At 36.8% G+C, this 20,434-nt stretch overlaps 1 protein-coding gene across 1 annotated transcript in view; it reads left to right on the top strand.

Moving 5' to 3' along the window:
- The first annotated feature begins 3,079 nt into the window (after positions 1-3,079).
- Positions 3,080-20,434, top strand: part of LOC128016945 (myosin-binding protein C, cardiac-type) — a 29,421-nt gene continuing 12,066 nt past the window's right edge. Inside the window, exons 1-22 of the mRNA XM_052601912.1 lie at positions 3,080-3,224; positions 6,623-6,892; positions 7,296-7,430; positions 7,541-7,627; positions 7,711-7,859; positions 7,971-8,088; positions 8,214-8,262; positions 10,267-10,326; positions 10,886-10,888; positions 11,560-11,583; positions 11,996-12,159; positions 13,310-13,442; positions 13,627-13,629; positions 14,192-14,316; positions 14,469-14,574; positions 16,247-16,413; positions 17,232-17,397; positions 18,059-18,165; positions 18,269-18,298; positions 18,444-18,583; positions 19,768-19,927; positions 20,251-20,355. Of these exons, the coding sequence (XP_052457872.1) occupies positions 3,200-3,224; positions 6,623-6,892; positions 7,296-7,430; positions 7,541-7,627; positions 7,711-7,859; positions 7,971-8,088; positions 8,214-8,262; positions 10,267-10,326; positions 10,886-10,888; positions 11,560-11,583; positions 11,996-12,159; positions 13,310-13,442; positions 13,627-13,629; positions 14,192-14,316; positions 14,469-14,574; positions 16,247-16,413; positions 17,232-17,397; positions 18,059-18,165; positions 18,269-18,298; positions 18,444-18,583; positions 19,768-19,927; positions 20,251-20,355 (2,326 nt within the window). The 5' untranslated portion in view covers positions 3,080-3,199. The remainder of the gene's footprint in view (positions 3,225-6,622; positions 6,893-7,295; positions 7,431-7,540; positions 7,628-7,710; positions 7,860-7,970; positions 8,089-8,213; positions 8,263-10,266; positions 10,327-10,885; positions 10,889-11,559; positions 11,584-11,995; positions 12,160-13,309; positions 13,443-13,626; positions 13,630-14,191; positions 14,317-14,468; positions 14,575-16,246; positions 16,414-17,231; positions 17,398-18,058; positions 18,166-18,268; positions 18,299-18,443; positions 18,584-19,767; positions 19,928-20,250; positions 20,356-20,434) is intronic.

Raw genomic sequence — 20,434 nt, 5'->3', positions numbered from 1 at the left:
TACATGACACTTGGTGATTTTTGTTTCATTAGCAATGTGAACACAATAAAATCATGGACATTATTCAGATACGTTGAGGTAAACAACAACAACAACAGCAAAAACAACAACTCACACTTGGAACCTTCTCTTTAATAAATAAATAAATAAATAAATAAATACACCGGAAAACTCAGCAAAGCTTTTGGAGGTAAGTTTCAAACTACAAATCAGCCACTGTGTAGAAAAAAAAGTGTGCTGGAATCAAAAGGTGAACACACACACAGAACCTGATAGTTATATAACCAAAAATATCTAAACCTTGACAAAACGTAGCCTCTGACTTAAAATGTCTAAATATATATCTAAATGCAAAACCTGATAAAAATGAAGAAATTATGTAGGGTGGGAGCTATTTTGTAACGCCATTCTGATGGCACAGTTCTCATTTCAAAAAATGGGTTTTAAATGCCTTCAGTCTATTTCAATGTGAAATTCTGTATTTATAAAAAATATAATACAGAAATGAAGAAATAAAAAAATAGCTAATTTAAATTGTTTAAATATCGCATAGTTTCATAAAATTCCCTAAAAAATCTAAATAAGAATAAATAAAAAATATTGAACTAAACTCTATTAGATTGAATTTCCTTAAAAAAAAACCGTTACTTTTTGAGGCTTCAGTGACTTTTGACCATGAAGGAGTCTGCCTACCAAACGAAGAGGACAAGAGGGTTATATTAATTAAATTAATGAATTGCTTACAATAAACATTTCCATCATGATGAATGTAGATATTAGGCCTAAGTATAAAAATACCCCATATTGTCTCAAGTTACTAGATTAGAATGTCACTTGCTTTTTTTTTTTTGTCCTTTGTGTGTGTGTGTTGATATTTGTACACATGGACAGACCACTAGGGGGAATCCAAGTATAACCTCAGGAGGGTGAGTAAACCGACTGTATTGTCATTTCGGGTGGACAATCCATTTTAAACGCCTAACAAAAAAAAAAAAAAAGTCTAACAAAATCACAAGCAACTGAATAGAATTAAGGTTTTACATGTAACCTGTCTGATTATGACATCTTACTAGAAAGGAAATCCGTCTGGTTTTAGACAGCACTTGCCAGTAAGCAAAGTTTGCTTTGTTCTTTCTTTGTTGTTGTACAGTTACACTTAGCTTAGTTGCCATGTGCTATTTGCGCAATTTCATGGCATTCGTCATAGGTCAAGGACCCTGTCAACCAGCACTTTGGATTGGGACTCCAGACAGACTCCAGACCCCTAACCTCTATGACAAGGGCGAGATTGCTTGTAGCTGTTGAAGGCCAGACGACACGGACCTCCCCTCACAGAATGCCAATGGAATGTTCGAGAGTGACGAACACCACATATGTGCGCATGCTTGATTTATTTGCATTGATTGTGTTCGAGAGGCCTTCATAATACATAATGCATCATGTGCATACATAGATGCATTTGTATGTCTGTATCCAATTAGTCTAACTGGTTATTCATTTTACAATGAAACACTTAAATTGCACTAAAGCATGTCACAGAGGTTGATAATTCCAGTTCATTGTGGTTCAGCTGTGGCAGATCCTTCTGGCTTCACACCTAGATTAGTAGAAAGCCAGTTACAGGGCCCACAGCGAATGTATAGTCATTACAACAACTGTAAACAACTTTCTTTCATGTTGTATCTTCATCTGAATGAAGTCTTTCATCCAGTTGTCAATATGCAACAGCTAGCGTGATGCTGTCTGATGCTGGAATGACAAGGTGCTGACAGACCTGTGTGACGGTGGTCAAAAGAGCAAACTCAAGGACAGTTGTACATGGAATTGATAAGCATGGTTATTTAATACAATATGACTTTTAAAATATCATAAGTTTCTTAAGGACACCAAGGATCTGTCCTTTCAACAAAAGCAATGAAATCATCAGTATGTTAGGGGGTTTTAACTGTATTTTGCAATGTTACTAAAAGTAGTATTGTAGTGTAGTGAATAGGATTCTTTCAAAATACAATATTTATGTATTAAGATCTTCAGTTTAAATGACAGGTCTGATTTTTTAAAGTTAAGGCAAGGCAAGATACATAAATCAAAAGTCAGTGATTGTTGATGTGCAGTTGTGTCCTTTATGTCTCAGGGTCAAAAGGTGGACATAAGCATGCAACTGAAAACAGTTGCAAAGTTATGTATACGACTCCCCAATAAAACAACCTTTAAAGAATATTGAAAAAGACATGAAATGTTAGTCCATTCATGCTTTTAGGGTCAGTTTGTTTAAAAAGTTAGATTTAAACATAATTTCTTGCTTTTGATTAAAGTAAATAACAGTTTGAAACAATAGACCCCAAAGAATGAACTCAACTAACAGGATGAATTCAGGCACTGTTATTTGAGTGAGTGCACTAGACGAGCATCATTATCATTCAACTCTTGACAGAAAGGTCAAACATAGCAATGGTTGACTGGTGGCGTGGGGAAAGGGGTCCTGAAGTTGTGGGGAAGTAGGCCTACGGTTTTTCATAATGGATGTCAGTTGCTCTGGGCCTATTTGTCCAATAAGATATTTTCTAGGGGCTTCAGATTTCAATAGCAAGAAAACTCTCTCAATTATGAAGTAACAATATCATGTCTTTGTTTAATTCTAGAATTAAGAATAGAAGATGGAATAAGATAGAATAAGATAGAAATTGATACAATTATCTACCTCATACCTTATGTCCTTTATGTTAAGAGAGTAGGTGCTCATCCTAAACCTATTCTTTATTTGCTGACAAGCACTGAATACAAAACTGCAGTTGTAAAAGCTGTGGCTTCCTGAAGGTCCAGCTATGTCAGAGGTTGTTCAAGAATGCTACAAATATCACCAACAAAAACAGAAGTAGTGTTTGAGCCCTTTCTTTAAACAGTATTGGTTGGGAGGGAACATCTGAAGATGATTTGCTACAGTCAGACTCTAAATTTACCTGCTCCCTTATCATTCATCCTATAGCTTCTTTATATTCTTTAGTTCTGTCAACCAGTAGAGGTGATGGATAGTGTGCTCAATCATGGTGGTAGATGGCTCAAGGGGTGGGCACGATGGTTTGGGGCATGTACTGTGTGACATTTGGGGGGTGTGGGGCAGGAGGTATCTATTAAAAGAGGAGTGTTGGTGTTGGTGTCCACAATGCCTGTTGGAGCCCAATAGGGACACTCAACCAGGATGCCAGAGCCAACTAAAAAGACAGGTATGCCAGTGATTTTGTTCTTATTTCTATTTGACATTTGTGTATATAACAGATTTTTGTCTGTAAGGAGAGACTTTTAATCTGTGTTGTTTTGAGCTTTTGGTTGAGGGAATGTTACCTTTCCGTTCTGAACTTTGACCCTATGCGTGCTGGGTTTTCCGTGACTATGTATTTGATATCATTTGAACTCCTGCACCTCTGATTCTTGTTCTGTTATCATTTGAACAATTAATCTGTAGTAACTTGAACAACAGATATTGAATGAGCAGTTCCATAATATATTGTCACAATGTTTTTATAAAAAGTTAGGCATGCTACAGCTGTTGTGTTTTAAAGCCTGTAAAGCATTCAAAGCATGTGAGTATTATGTGCACTTTTCTTCAATTTCTTATTGGCAATATATATATATATAGATAGATAGATATATAGATAGATAAACTGTCTTCTTTTAAACCAAAATATCAATTATTGGCCTGTCTAAGCAAATGTGATAGAATAATGGCAGAGGACTAAAGGGCTTTTTAAAGGGCAGGAATAACCCTGCCTAAGCAGGAATTAAAAGATTGCCATAATGTGATAGCACCTGTTTGACAGCCCACTGCAGTGAAATTCGCTAAGACCTACAGCATTCTAACAATGCTGTTGCATGACTTTTCAGTTTTAAGCAATGGAGTTTAGTGGTAGCCATAAAATTAACCTGCAGACACTTTCTCTTCACACTCTCTCTTTCCTTTTTCAAGCTCTTCAGTGTATTTCAAAGGCGGTAGACCAATGGCTCCCTACCAGGTGCCAGGGCCAAATAGGGCCCCAATAAGTCTTAAAGTGTAGTCTTTGTGTGTGTGTGTATATATATATATATATATATGTGAAGCTTATACTAGATGCTAATGGTTGTCAAACATTTAGTTCTTAGGTGTGGCACTCAAATGCCTTCAAAACAAAGTCTGTTCAGTCATGATAAACTATTATTAAGAGCATATTGCTATAGAGATGTCCTGCTATGAGTCTAGAGCAGTGGTTCTCATCCATTTTGTCTTCAAATATATAAATGAATAATAAGAACTAAATGTTTGACAACCATTAGCATCTAGTATAAGCTTCATGATAAATGTCACCTTCATAAAATAGTTTCCCTTCCCATCTTAGCTTATTGCAAACTCCAGTGAGTATTGGCTGACACTCTGTGACTTTAATTATCCCATGACCTCCCACTCTAGGCAATTACCTCTCACATATAATTGTTCTAGTAGACATTCAACCCGACATTTCAAATGTCAAATTTACAATTTTAATGCTTATCTCACAGACATTATCTTTCAAAACATATGTACCACAGAGACATCATTATTAGATTATTATCACTGTGGAATAAAAGCAATGTGGATGCCCATGGTTTTGAAATGGCAAGAGAGAGAGAGTCCAGTACTTGATAAAAAACAGAAATAGATAGCTAATCCATCTAGCAGCTACCTGCAGCTGTGTCAACGTGGACTGCAGTTCTCAATGGGGAGCAAATGCATTCTATTTTTAAACCCAGAGGGTTAGCTTGTTTTATGCTTGAACCATTTGCACTGATGTGATTGAAGATGTGTAACTCAAAGTTAAAGAAAGAAAGATGAATAAGCAGTTAATAATTCAAGGCATGTGAGTAACAATAGCCATGAAGATCAAGTTCCAGCAACACCTTCAAGTGTCAGAAGGACTAAAGTAGTCTATTAAATATTGTATAAGCTTTTCATAATATATGCTAGGAGTACATTACTGTGTACATTTTACACCTTTTTTTATATATATAACTTGGGTCATTGGTATTTTGACAGTTTTACAGAATTCTAGCTAGAGAATCATATCACTTAATTGGCTTGCAAAAAAAGTAAAAAAAAAAAAAAATGACCAGGTAATAACTTTGCCTTAAAGTCCCCATGAAATCAAAATGGAAGTTTTTTGACTTTTAGTATGAATGTGTTAGCCTTACGGTTATCTATGCTAGTGTGCTCCAAAACTATGATAACATTTGCATTTGCATTTAAACTTAAAGTCTATAACTTCTGCCAATATGGATCAGATTTCAAAACCATTTGATTTACTACACAGATCTTTATATTTTATAGCGATATGGGTGAGATCAGGAGGACAAACGGTTAGACAAACAGCATTGATGAGTAACATAACTACAACTGAGATAACACTTTTTGAACACCCTCAACGATTCACTCAATCACGACTCGATTCTATTCACGATTTCGATTTTTTTTTTTTTTACAAAATGAGATTGAATACAATATAGAGTAAACGAAAATGAGTCGTTTAGGCTATTACTGCATGTTTCCTTGTAAAATGGAAATGTAACAAAACTAAATTGTAATTTTAAAACAAACCCCAAATCAAACAAGTTACACAAATGAGAGAAATCTCTTAATATGAACACACTAAGGCAGGGATCCTCAAATCTGGACCTCGAGATCCACTTTCCTGCAGAGTTTTGCTCTAGCACTAATCAAACACACCTGAGCATGCTAATCAATGCCAATCAATGTCTTTAGGATCATTCGAAAATCGCAGACAGGTGACTTTGGTCAGGGTTGGAGCTAAACTCTGCAGTGCATTGGACCTCCAGGGCAAGATTTGAGGAAGGGGGAACTAAGGCTTTGTCTGCTTAATCCATTTAAAATTAGAGGCAACCATTGGATTTGAATCATAATCCAAACAAAGATGCAGCATATGTGCGCCATGAGTTAATCTAAATTAGACGGTAGAATTTCTAAATTTGAAGCAAAAACAGAATGGTCTGACTTTAGTTTTGTGAAACTATAACTACATAACACATATCTGAATGAAACAGCAGATGAGCTAAATAAGACGCAGATTCACTCTCTGACAGCAGGTGGCGCTTATGAACAGCAATGACACAGTGTTTCCTGGGTTACGGCTGTAAAAAAAAAAAAAAAGCTGAACTGGCTTATGAACACTACTTTAACATGCATTGTTCAGAGGGAAGATAAGAAAATACCACGTTAACTTTTAAGAAGAAAGAAACTCATTCAGGTTTGGAACAAGTGGAGGATGAGTAAATGATGACAGGATTTTCATTCTGAAAGTGGACTTCTTCTAACTGAAGAGTCACTGCTATGGAAATGAAACACTGTTTAGTCTATTGGTAGCATTAGTGTAAACTGGCAGGTAATATTACTACACGGATGTGAAGGGCACAACACGTTGCGTCAAAGTACATAGAACACATTGATTGCACCACTAAATGCGCTCTACAGTAAACAAGTGTTTAGAGAGGTTAGAGAGGAAATTGGGTCAGGGCCGGATATTTTCATAGATACGAGCTTTATGAGATTTTGGAAATGCATTTTTTCTTTAAACCAACACTGGTTCCCTCACTTCTTCAGTCTCAGTTTTCACCAAGAAACCAAAGACTCAGACGGCTGAGATTGGGGCAACAGTCATATTTGAAGCAGAGACTGAGAAGCCTGATGTAAAAGTGAGATGGCAGCGAGACTCCAAGGACATCTCATCCAGTTACAAATACACCATCTCAGTGGAGGGCAATATGCACTCTCTCGCCATAAACAATGTAGTTCAGGAGGATGCAGTGGGATATGCTATCATTGCTGGGGTGTCAAAGGTCAAATTTGAATTAAAGATAAAAGAATCAGAAGGTGGGTGATGTTTGGATGGTGACGCACTATTTCCTGTATTTAACTCACTTTTACCACACCTTTGGCTTATTTGTGAACAGAGCACCACAAACCAATTCTCCTTTCTGATTCACTGTTTTTTTCTAGAGGTGCAACTGGTTGTTTTTTTAAAGCACCTTTTCTGAGCATGTTATCACCATAAGGATTTCTCAGCCTACTATGGAATTTGAGAAACTCACCAGAACTCTAATAGCTTTTCAAACACGTAAAAGTGTCCATTGGTGGAGCTTGTAATCTTGTTAGGCATTGTGCATGGACAAGAGATAAGTGTGGGTTAAATTAAATACCAGAGGAATAGCTTTAGAATATAATTGTTTTAATCTGCCTGAAAGACATTTTAAGGATTGTTTTTTCACTGTTGCAGTGAAGGAACCACAAAAAGCTGTGTCCCCAGATCCTGCAGTTGCAGAACCTAAGCCTAAAGAGACTCCATCAGCACCTACCGAAAGTTTAGCACCAGACACCAGTGGAACCGTATCAGATGGCGTAGCACCTGAAAGTGAATATGAAAACACACAGGCGTATCTAAATATGCAAATTAATAGTAAAAATTTCAAAAATGTAAAATTAGATGGATAGCTAACCTTTTTTGTTTGTTTGTTCTTCTAGGTCTTCCTGAGAGTCATCAACCTGACACAAGGCAGGACCTTACTGGTCTCTTCACTGAAAAGCCTCAAAGTGGGGAGGTAAATGTAGGTGAGTAACAGGGCCTCTGATCACTAAGAAATTAATAGTACATATGAAATAAAAAAAATCTTCCAATCTGTAACCCCATTTAGGTGAGAACATTACTTTTGTTGCTCGGGTGTGTGGTGAATCTCTGCTGAAGAAGCCCACAGTCAAATGGTTCAAAGGAAAGTGGATGGATCTGGCAAGCAAGTCAGGAAAGCACCTTCAACTCAAAGAGCACTATGACCGCAACACAAAGGTCTGCCAATGGTCAATACCAAACAGTTGTGTAATATACCATCTCAATATATTTAGAAAAGCTTGAAAGTCGAAAATAAGCAAACTTAACCAAACACTTATTTCTATTCAGGTGTACACCTTCGAGATGCATATCATTGCAGCTAAAGCCAACTTCGCTGGAGCTTACCGTTGTGAGGTGTCCTCTAGAGACAAGTTTGACAGCTGCAATTTTGACCTGGCAGTGCATGGTAATAAAAACGACTAAATGCATGCTTGATAAATATCTACAAGGAATTAATTGTTTGTTTTAATTGAAAATTGTCCCAAATTAATTTGATAATGTGTGCATTTCACTGTGCACATTCTACTCCAGAGGCTCGTACAACAGATGGGTTTGATATTCGCTCTGCATTTAGACGCACGTGAGTATTTGTCTTTGTGTTTTTAATAAACTACAAAGTATTTATTTCAACAATTGCTTCATAAAATGTTAAAAAGTGATGTGACTCATGCAGACCAGCAGTATCATGCTATTTCAGCAAAGTGCTTACCTGGTTTGTTTGCTTTCTTGAATGTCGTGTGGTGTGTTGGTTTGATCATTTTGTGTGCGCAGATCCTAGCGCTTCTTTATGTGGTTTGTTTTTATGTAAAGAAAGCATTTGAGTTCATATTTGGGATTGAAAGTTTTGTATTGATATTGCATTAACACTTTTTGGAACTACTGATTACCCAGGAGCATCAGTGCAGGTGGTAAGAAGAAGATGGGAGAGCCTGGCAGGTAGCTAATGGGGTTTGCTGCAGCAGGGGATACATTCACACAGTCATTGTCTTTACCCAACCAAACCCTTTGATTTGTCATCAAAAAGAGTTCATTGTGTCCTTCAGTGTCCATCCGTGTCCCTCTATCAGTCATCAGTTGTAGCTTGCCCTTTTCTCTCTGTCCTTTTCAATCTCCTCCCTTTGTCTGCAACATCTAAGGAGATTGATATTAGTCATTGCTGACACTTTATGACTCACTCTCCAAGGACCTTTCCGAACTCTCATTTCCTTTCTGTTGTCTTCCTCCATCTCTTCTCACACTTTTCTCTGTTTTTGTGAGAAGGGCCATTTCTAAAAACCCTCCTTACTGGTGTATCGGAGGCAGAGGGCCTTAAAGTGAATATGATTTCCCTGTCCACTGATCTTTTCAAGTGCAGACACTGATTAAGACTGAGCAAATTAGAGGATCACACTAATAACGCTGCCACCAGTTTAATCAGAAACGGCATTTGCCTGTGACCATTTTGAAGTACTGTAATTCTTGTTTCTTGAAATGTAATAGAAGAAATCTCTTGATGCAATTCTTAACTTTGCCTGACACCTTGTCAAAATCAGTGGAACCAGCTGCACAAACTTTGAGTGACGTGTCTGTTTTGTTGCTCTTCTTCGTGTCTTTAAGAAGTTCCTTAAAGACAGTTCATCATGAGTCATACATACACATCTTTTAAATACTACTAGCTTTACCTATCAAAAGGAAGACAAGTTGATCACTTATTATAATATTGTTGCCTTATAATAAGCATATAGCTGACTAGGTCTTTGATATGTGCAGTAATGTCTGCTATGGATTTCTTCTGTACATCAGCATTTCTGTGTCTTTAACTCAACTTTGTCATCCTCCATCAAAGCGTGTTTACAGTATAGTGCAGCTCTGCTCCAGTTTCTATTGCCTCAGTGTAGCCTAATGATATCTGTATGTGCATGTATTGTTTGTGCATCTTGTATAAATGTGTCAGTATACACTACCATTCAAATATTTGGGGTCAATAAGATCCATCTTTAAATGTAAAAACAGAAAAAAAAAGAAAGAATTTAATATCTTTATTCAGCAAGGGTGCATTTATAAAAGAATAAAAATGCATAAATAATAATAAAAATAAATGTTACTTGAGTGCAAAATCAGCATCCTAGAAAGATTTCTGAAAGATTGTGTGACACTGAAGACAGGAGTATTAGCTGCTAAAAATTCAGTTTCGACCTTCGATATATATATAAAACAGTTGAAGAAAAGAGTTATTTTATTTTATTATATTTAATAACATTACTATTCTGACTGTAATTTTTTGATTAAACAAATATAGCCTTGAAGAGCATAATAAACTTCTTTAAAAAAAAAAAAAAAAAAAAAACTTTGAAAAATCTTATCGATCCCAAAACTTTTGAACAGTAGTGTTCATCCTTTCCATATGTTTTATAGATAATAATACATCATGTACATGTGTCATTTGCATAAACATACTTGATATTCTGTTCTTTTACAAAACAATTTATTAAATACATATCCATATTTAATAAATGACTGCATTTTAATGTTAGAGAAGCAGTTTTCCCTAAAATGTACATAATGATGTGAGAATTGTGGCCTGTGATTAATTTCTGTCCTACAGTAGCACAGATGCAGGTGAAGACTCAGGAGAACTGGACTTCAGTGCTTTACTGAAAAAGAGGTGAGGCTTTAGTTAGAGATCTAATATGTCACATACATTCATTGTCCACTTTCTCTATCTGTCCAAAAAAGTCCCCAGTGAATACAGTGTGGGTCCAAAATCTGAGACCACTGATGAAAATGCAATATTTTAAGTGAACAATTTACCTTTAATGTCATCGGCATGAGCTAACATGATTTGAGCAAGATCCAGAAAACATCTTGTACAAAGCAAATAACATGCTCAGTGTCACAAATGATTGATAGTGACCTATGAATAGTGGAATCAAAGAAATCTAAAATATTTCTTATTCGTTTTACATATGTGTGTTTTAAGTTTTCTTTAACATTGTAAAAAGCACTGTTTATTATTGAAGTCTAAAATAAAATAAAATAAAGATTTATAAAATATGTGATTTCAAACACTGAAATGTAGGCTTTACTTAATCATTATTTATTTATTATTATTATTATTTTCTTCCCATTTGACCCACACAATGATTTTTTCCTTCTAAAGCTTATCTATGTTCATATTTTTTTCCTGTTTTTCTCCTCTGTGGCTGTTCCACTCCTATATTCAGAGAGTAAGTGTGTCACACTGAACTGACTGGTTGTGTTTGAAGGAATGATGAATGTTGTATTGCCGTGTGTGTGTGTGTGTGTGTGTGTGTGTGTGTGTGTGTGTGTGTGTGTGTGTGTGTGTGTGTGTAGGATGCCAGGATTATTCTCTCTCCTAATCAGCCACTGATTGCTAACTTTAGTCCTTCTAAGTTTTTCCACTCTGCAGACTGCACACCCACTTGGACCTAGATAGACCAAGTCATGCTTGAATTATTTTTAGCAGACTCCTTCCTCAATACTCATATAGTCCTAATTAATCACATAAACCTAGAACTCTCACGATTCCTACGTCCTTTCACATGCCACGCATTCATAACACATACACTGACTCTGACAGCACAGCAAATTGGTTATGTCAGTAAACACTGTACGTCCACACAAATAGTTTCCAACCCTTTTAGTTTAATAAACACAAGAGGCACATGAAGATTAAACATTTGAATAAGAAGGAAGTTTCTATAGGCCACAATGTAGACTGCATGCTTTAAGTGCCTTTTTAAAAATGGAACTAAAATGGTCTTGATTGTTTAACAATAAGTTGCTATGTGATCTGAGAACTTGATAATGTGCAATAATCTGCTGTGGTTTGTCTTACCATGCTTGACTCTTTGGTTCTGCCACTACATAAGTACAGCAGTTTCTTAAAAACTGGACCACGGTAAGATTTTTTGAAACATACAGGATTGAACAAATTATGTACTTTACATGCTTAATGCCTATCATCATTTACTCACCTTTATGTTGTTCCAAACCCGTGTGACTTTTTTTTCCTTCTGCAGAACAAAAGATTGGGTTCCATTGCTATTTTTGACCCCATTGATGTGCACTGTGTAGATGAAACGCATTTTCATAATTACCTTACTTTTTGCGGCTCTTTAGAAGAAAACATAATACAGGTTTGAAAACATCAGGCTGAGTAAATAATGACAGAATTCTCTTTTTTGTGTGTGTGTGACCTATCCCTTTAATAAACTTTTAAAGAACCATTTTAAAACACTGTGATGATACAAGATGTTTCGACTTGATTTACGTGTCCTGATCGATCTCTGTCCACTGTTGTGGGTCTGCAGAGCTGTTCATGTGAGCACAGAGTCTGAGGTAGACATATGGCAAATACTCCAGAAGGCTCCACCATCCGAGTATGAAAAGATCGCCTTCCAGCATGGAATCACGGACCTGCGGGGCATGCTGAAGAGACTGAAAAAAATGAAAAAAGAAGAGAAGAAAAGTGCAGGTTTGTAACCTTGTTGAACTTAGTTAACTGTACAGGCCACTCAAGTGGCATATACACAGTGCCTTTTTTTCATGTTTTGTTATGCTGCTGCCTTATGTTAAACTGCTTTAAATTATTTATTTTTCCCACTTCAATCTAATGTCCATCCACTATAATGAAAAACAGATTTGTGACAACTTAGCAAATTTATAAAAAATAATAAAACAACAGAAACTTTTTCTGGGACACTTGAAATTTAGCTCAGGAGCATTCCAATACTGCTTGTAGATATCACTACACTTTGAGAAGAGTTAACCTTTGGGAAATTCAATTAAAAGGGTATGCTTTGGAAAGGCACACGCTCCTCAACAAAATGTGAAAACAGCTTAAAATGCATATCAGAGCAAAAATTAAAACCCGCTTGGAATCTACGCAAAAAAAGGGCATTCAGAGCATTGAGAACCTCAGACTGGGCAGAAGGTTCATCTTCCAACAGGACAATGACCCTAAGCACACAGCTCACAAGTAGCTTAATGTCCTTGAGTGGCCCAACCAGAGCCTGGGCTTGAACTCAATCTAATATTTCTGGAGAAACCTGAAAATGTCTGTCGGCCCCCGACCAACCTGACAGAGTTTGAGAGGTGAAGAGGTGATGAGGAAGAATGGCAGATAATGGCCAAATGCAGAGGTGCAAAGCTTGTTGCATCATACCCGAAAAGACGTGGGGTTGTCAAGATGCTTCAACTAAAGTACTGAGTTAAGGGTATGAATAGAAAATTAATAAATTTGCTAAGTTTTTGCAAAACTGTTTTTTGCTTTGTCGTCATAGTGTATGGAGAGTAGATTGATGTGAAATAAAAACCAAAACTAATTTCAAGCACTTTAACATAAGGCAGCTACATAACAAAATGTTAAAAAAAGAAATACTTTTTCAAGGCACTGTAAGTCATTGACTGATTTGACTATTAGCGATAGGTTGAGTTGCAGTGATAATGGTGAAGTAATATTAAGTGGATATGAACAGACTACAAATTCCTACTGTCAGTAGTTTTCTTGCTTCAGATTTTTCTTGCTGTTCATTAGAAAACCTCAAACTTTTTTTTAAACATGCTCATGTGCTGCACATTTCTTTCTAATAGTGTTAAATGTTTATTTTTATTTTTAACCACAGCATTTTTGAGGAAACTGGACCCAGCTTACCAAGTCGAAAAGGGACACAAGATCAAAATGCAAATTGAAGTGGCCAATCCAGACGCAGAGGTTAAATGGCTAAAAAACGGACAAGAGATCCACCCAACCGGAAGGTATTTACTTTGATCCTTTCACTGTAAAGGGGAAAAAATGGAGTCACATGTGTTATGCATTCTCTTAAAGTAGTAAAGTACATGGAAAGGATTACAATTAACTGTCTATTTCTTTGACTTCTGACAACACCGTGTGCTTTCGGATGGATGGACTGCTCTGCCTGCTCTCCGCTGTCCACCCTAGCAAGTGAGTGGAACTCAACAGAATGCTTACGACAATATGCAGCGTAAACCCAATCAGCAACTTCAAGGCTTGTCTCTGTGGGGCTAGATGTTTCAAACAGCCTGTTGACTATGTATATACAGGGACAGCTTTCCAAGAATGCATAGCTCTGTACACACAGATGTCAGCTGTGCCAACAGATGGAGGCTGTCAGATGTTTAAGGACTCAAATAACAATAGAACAAAAACTATCCTCATTGGCTGATAACATCTTTCAGTGACCTTTTTTTAAAAATACACCTTGTGAACTGAAGAATTTTAAAACGAATCTTCTCATATGTCAACAGTTGCCTATTATTTGTCTGCCACAATATTTTTGGCATTACATTGTCCTATCAAGTTTTTTTTTATTATTATTATGTTTTATGTGTGTGTGTTAAATGAGTGTTTTGTTGTTTTTCTGATATGTACTGTATTGTTCATATGTGTTTGGAAGAGCCTCTCCAACATTGATGCTTTGTCCCCATCTAGAGAACAACGCTGGGACTGCGACTAAATTAAAAATAAAATTATCATCTTCCCACAGGTACATCTTTGAGAGTATAGGCAACAAACGCTTCCTCACAATCAACAACTGTACGCTGGCAGATGATGCTGCTTATACGTGCTTGATTGGAGAAGAGAAGACCGTCACTGAGCTCTTTGTTAAAGGTATTTGCACAGACAGAGATCTTATGGAAAAGACAACATTTTACAGAATTCTACCGTTTTTTTATTTATATTATTTGTATGTGTGTGTGTGTGTGTGTGTGTGTGTGTGTGTGTGTGTGTGTGTTTTAATAAACATCTCTCCCTGCCTTCAGAGCCTCCTGTTGTGATTGTACGTAATCTAGAGGATCAGATGGTCATGAAGGGAGAACGAGTAGAGTTTGAGTGTGAAGTGTCTGAAGAGGGGGCTCATGTGAAATGGTAGGTCTGTCAACATGCACACACTACCTTTTCCCTTCCATTAGTAGTACCACATTTTCCGGGACATATTTTTAAAAAGGCCTTTCGGGTCAGATGCGCACCCACAATGAACTCTAAAAAAGCTGATATCTGTACTAAATTGCAATACACCAAAGATATCAAACACAACCAAAGAAGAGTTTAAAGAATAGATGACCATTTCTCAAGCTGTCCGGGATAAGTCAGAGTCCTGGCATTCCACAGATGTCCAGTAGATGGCATATGTGTTTCTTTTAGCATGGCTGGCTGGCTGGCTGGGTGAGTGAGTCACAGTGACTGACAGATGGTGGTGCATGAGTGAGTGCTGGCTCTGCCATGGCTCTATATCACCCTGGGCTGTAAATGATCAGTGCCTGGAAAAGGTCATAGCAGCCTTTTAGCACCTCACAAGTGTCCTAGAATGGAATGAGAAAGTCACTATCTTGAATAGTGGATGACTTTGATGATTAGAAAAAGTAGATACTGTTCCTAGTACTGGAACACCACAATATTGTTTTTTCATATTACAAGTGTAATAGGTTTAATTATAGTGGTTTTGTGTCTCTAGTCTAAACTGATTGGAATGAACTAGTGTATGGTGTAGAGTTGCATCGCTTGCGGATTGGAATAAAAGCTCAAGGGTGCATGTGAAAAGATTAGCAGCTATCAATTGATATAAATAGTTAGGCCTTTACTATTTCAGCCATTTGATTTATCCCATTGCCCTCACTACCCTGCAGTAATGATCATAAATCAAGATTTGCATTTCAGAGGTTTTTATCATTACGGTACAGTATTTTTTTAAACTGGTTTTGTTCTTTCATGATCAGGTGCAAACTTCTTGGAATTTCCCTTTGATTTTGTAATTGAACATCTTTTCTGTCATAGATTTCTTTCCAACTGAATTTATGTATGTTGTGGTTTTTTAACCTCATATTGTTCCATTAAAATGTCATAATTGATCTTGTTATGAAAACTTTTCTCTGGTGACATATGGCAGACTTCTCCAATCATTTTGTCTGCTTAAATTCCGCCGTATATAATAATAATCTGTTGCAATGTTTATTTAATTATATTCTAATGGTGATAGTTCAAAAATGGCAAAAAGCACTTTTTGTTATTTATTTTTTGCCTCAGGTTTGCATGCGTATAACTCAAGAAGTATTCAAGATATCTTAATATCTTATATCCTTTTAGATTCTGGTTCTTAACAAACTTTCCTTTTGGTATCTTCATTTTAAAGGCCCTTAATGGTTCAGTCCCAGAGATTTGGAAATATTAATGTGGCTTTGCATACAGCTGATACTTTTTTCTTTAAAAGTGGAATATGAAAAAAAAAATGTAAAAAAACAACTAGAAATGTACCTCATTTTTTTTTCTATCAGCTCAGTTGCAAAGAGTATATCTGTCTGAGTGACATAAATATTCTTTTTCTGAAGTTATCATGCCTGGAACTCTAAAACTATTCAATATTTCTTTATTTCTCTCTAGATTCTCATTCTTCATGAACTTTTCTTTTGCAATCTTCATTTTTTAAGGCCCTATATGGTTCTGTCCTTTAATCTCAAAGCTGCTCCATGTTCAAATTGTTGAATTGACCTACAGTATATTCAGTTCTTGAAAACCATTAATACCAAACTTCTGACCTGTACAGGGAGAAAGATGGTGTGGAACTCACCCGAGATGAGTCCTTCAAGTACCGCTTCAAGAAAGATGGATGTAAGCATGTCCTCATCATTAATGATGTGACCAAGGAGGACTGTGGACACTACCGAGTGAAAACCAATGGAGGGCAATCATTAGCAGAGCTCATGGTTCAGGGTACATATCTTAATATGGAGAGTTTTAAGGCCTCCTATATTTGCTAACTTCTGTCCCTAGCTACATATGTTTTCAGATTACTATAATTTATTAGAAAGGATGGAAAAATTATACTTAAAAAAAGTACTTTGCACATATGGCAGTCATTAAGGTTTCACACTTGTGTCTATGTCATTCAAACTTCACCTCTCGTCAGTTTAAAAAACATGGGCAAAGACACTTCTGTACAAGGTTATCACTCCCAATGCGCACATGCCAGCTATTGTTAGACCTCCTGACCCATGTTTGAACAGGGCAGGTTTAACACTCTCTCTTTCTGTCATTGTCACACGCTGCTCCATCTCTCTCTTTTATTAGCATCTAAGAAAGATTTATGACTCATTCCCTTTCTCTCCCATTTTGTTTTATTGTTTTCTTCTGTCTCGTTCTCACTCTCCCTTCTCCCTCCATCATTCTGTCACCTATACTAAGTCTTCAAGCATGTGTAGCACTTTACGAGCAAACAAACTCATACACAGGTATGTCTGCTACCAGTTTGTCTGGGCTTTTGATCAAGTACAAGAGGTGCAAAAAAAAAAAGAAAAGAAGCTGCCAAGTAAAACTGTAACTCTACCATCCCATTGGTGGAATTGTTACCTTTCTTTACCCTACCTCTCTTTATTATCTTAAAGGGAATGTTCACCCAAACATCAATGCATGTTGCTGTAGACCTATATGATTTCTGTCTTCAGTTAACCACAACAGACAGGAAGTTCATGCTGTTGAATGGTTTTTGGTCATGTGTGATGACATCGTTCTCTTTGACCTCTGACTTTTAGAGAAACAGCTAGAGGTGTATCAAAGCATTGCTGACCTGACGGTGAAGGCCAAAGACCAGGCTGTGTTCAAATGTGAGGTATCTGATGAGAATGTGAAAGGCGTCTGGTACAAAAACGGAGTGGAGGTGAAACCTGATGCCAGAACTCATATCACACACATTGGAAGGTAAGTGCACATGTGTTAGGTTAATATGAAGTTGGAGATAAGCAAAGGCTATGCATTCATCCCTCCAATTGAGGTTAAACAAGCCTGGTTAAGTTAAAACAAGCATTTAAGATTTGGCTTAACTGAATGGTAGCTAGACAATGTAAGTATGTCCACCCACAAAAACACTGCCAAAAGCAAAGCAGCTCTAAAAGTGGTATGAAGTTTAAAGTGTAATAAAATATTATATTCATAGCAAATAGTAGTAAAGTAACATTTAAAAGTGTAACTCTTAAAAAGTACACAACTGTGGCCTTTTCATGGTACTGAACTTAGTAACTTTGTGTTTACATAAATCACAAAAACATTGCAGTATCTTGTAACTTTATGGTAATTGTAGTTTTTTAGGGGTTTTGGAACTTATTTCACTTTACCTTCATCCAGTGTTCTTTTTGTTCCCCTTGTTGTAAAAGTTATCAGAAACTGTGCCAACACTTCAGTGCCTGAGTCACATGTTTGAGTGATTCATTTAAGTTCTTAATAACATAAAATAACATGTTCTGAATCAAAATAGATCAACAAAACTGAAACTACAGAACACTACTGAGCAATTGTCATTGTGAGAGAAAATGTAGCGTTATAAGGTCCCTTCTTAATAAATTAAAAAAATATTTATATTTAGGATTCATAAGCTGACCATTGATGAAGTAAAGCCAGAGGATGAGGCTGACTACACCTTCGTTCCTGAGGGCTATGCCTTCAATCTCTCTGCCAAGCTCAACTTTTTAGGTACATCCTTTAGTTTAATTATTACTTTTGAACGTGAGTTTAAACTACTCTTAAAAAAAATCTGTGCCATTGTTTTTCAAATGATTGTGTTTTATCTTCGCAGAGGTCAAGATTGATTTTGTTCCACGCCAAGGTAAGAATAAAAACAGCATTACTACAATACATAAGTTGATATGTGTTTGGGAACTACATTAAATTATAAATATTGAAATGGAAGGAAAAAAAAAAGTACCAATTAATTTTTGAGAAATATGTCAACATGTCTTTTTTTTTTAAAGATCCTCCCAAGATTCATCTTGACTGCATGGGCCGCACCGCTGAGTCCACAATCTTGGTTGTGGCTGGAAACAAACTGCGACTAGATGTACCAATTACTGGAGATCCTGCCCCTATTGTGGTTTGGACAAAAGGAGAAAAGGTAGGAGTTAGTCATTCAATTTGTCTGGTAACGATTTCTAACAATCCCTGTCTGTGCGAATAGGTCTGGACTGTGTTTCCCAAAAGCATTGTAATCCTAAGTAGATCTTATAAACCATTGGCAGTAATGATCCGAAAGATCTACTTGCATTTGGGAAACACAGCCCTGTTCGACTACAGCAGAACACCCAAACCTACAATAAACTTCTCCTTTAGAATGATATTTAGTTAGAAAATCTTTTCTTTTTTTTCTTTCCTTTTGTTGAGGTCAAGTTATGTTTTTTTTTAAATTCGTCTGCAGTTTGGGGTATACTTTATGTGTGCACTATTCTTTACAATTTGCCAAGTTGTCCTGCAAATGTAACAGGAGATCTATCAGCTGGGCTTCAGAAGCCTTGACAGGTAGGTACTGTAAAATCTCCCAGCCATAACCAGAAAGTCTTGTCGAGGCTCACTGGGACTGAGAGTTTGTGCTGAAATGGAAGGTTGACAGTAAATTTTCTCACACTTAACCTCTGACCTGGTTGCCATGGCTTCACAGCTTCTGCTCTGCTCATGTAGGGTAGCTTTAAGGAGGGAGAATCACATCCTGAACCAAGGCATACATGGACAGTGAAGAACGGTGAAGTGAGTTCTGGCCTTAACAATCACAACTACTTGTACACTGCACATAATCATGTGTCTGATTTGCTTCTTGCTTTGGCTGTGATGTTATTGACCTGTGTTGTATGATGTTGCAATCAGTTTAATCTATCGATCTAATTTAAAAAAAAAATTATTTTCTACTTTAACTGCGGTTTGTCTTTTCCTGGGTAAAAAGGAAACATGACTGCTATAATATTAACACAGCCATCACTTTTACACACAAATCATAATACGTTTGAGATCTTGACAGTGTATGTGAAGTTTTTCACATACACACACCACACACGCAACTCTATACAATACAAGGTGAGTGAGACTTTTATAATCTAAAGATCATAACGTATAATTCCATTCATAGGAACTGGGGGTATTTAACTGCTGTATCTGTGAGTATTTTGGCATTTGCAAGTATTATATTAGAACTTCCTCTGTGATCTATTCTTGATTGCCTGGTTTTGAGAATTCAGATTTGAAGGCCTGTGACTGATCCAGGTTGATATGAAAGCCATTTTTAACAAGTGGTTTTGATTGGTTGTTCAGGTGCTGACAGACTCACATGGGCGTGTCCATGTGGAGAGTACCAAAGGCCACTGTATCTTTACCATTGAGGGGGCGGAGCGTCAGGATGAGGGCGTGTACTCTGTCATTGTACGCAATCCTGCTGGAGAGGATACAGCTGACATTAATGTCAAAGTTGTTGGTAAGCCCTTTTTAAACCCCATTACCATGAGTACATTTCCCAGCGGATCTCTGAGAGGCTGAAGATAAGCCTTTATTTATTATTAGCCATGTTGCAGCACTCTTTTGTACACTTCAGAACTGCACTAAAATAAAATGCAGCAAAAGGACACAAACTTAACTGTCCACATCTCTTTCTGGCTGTTTATTATCACTCACTTTATTTTTACTGCAACATTCAAATCTATGGAAGAGAGCTGCCATTTGAGAGCTAAATGCCTTTGACATAGCGGTATATTAGCTGTACAGAGGAAATGGTTTGACTGTGCTTTTAATGTTTTACAGATGTGCCAGATCCACCTGAAGCTCCCAGAATCCTTAGTGTTGGTGAAGATTCTTGTATTGTCCAATGGGATCCCCCACTCTTTGATGGTGGCCAGCCAGTCATAGGTGACTTACTAGTATTACACCATAAGTAGTCACTATAAGTAGTCATTATAAGTAGTTCCTATTCTATTAAGTAAATCTT

The sequence above is a fragment of the Carassius gibelio genome, chromosome A7, assembly GCF_023724105.1.
Source record: "Carassius gibelio isolate Cgi1373 ecotype wild population from Czech Republic chromosome A7, carGib1.2-hapl.c, whole genome shotgun sequence".
In the NCBI taxonomy this organism is placed as follows: domain Eukaryota; kingdom Metazoa; phylum Chordata; class Actinopteri; order Cypriniformes; family Cyprinidae; genus Carassius; species Carassius gibelio.
Note: the sequence above shows the minus strand (reverse complement) of the source record. Positions and strands in the feature narration are given on the sequence as shown.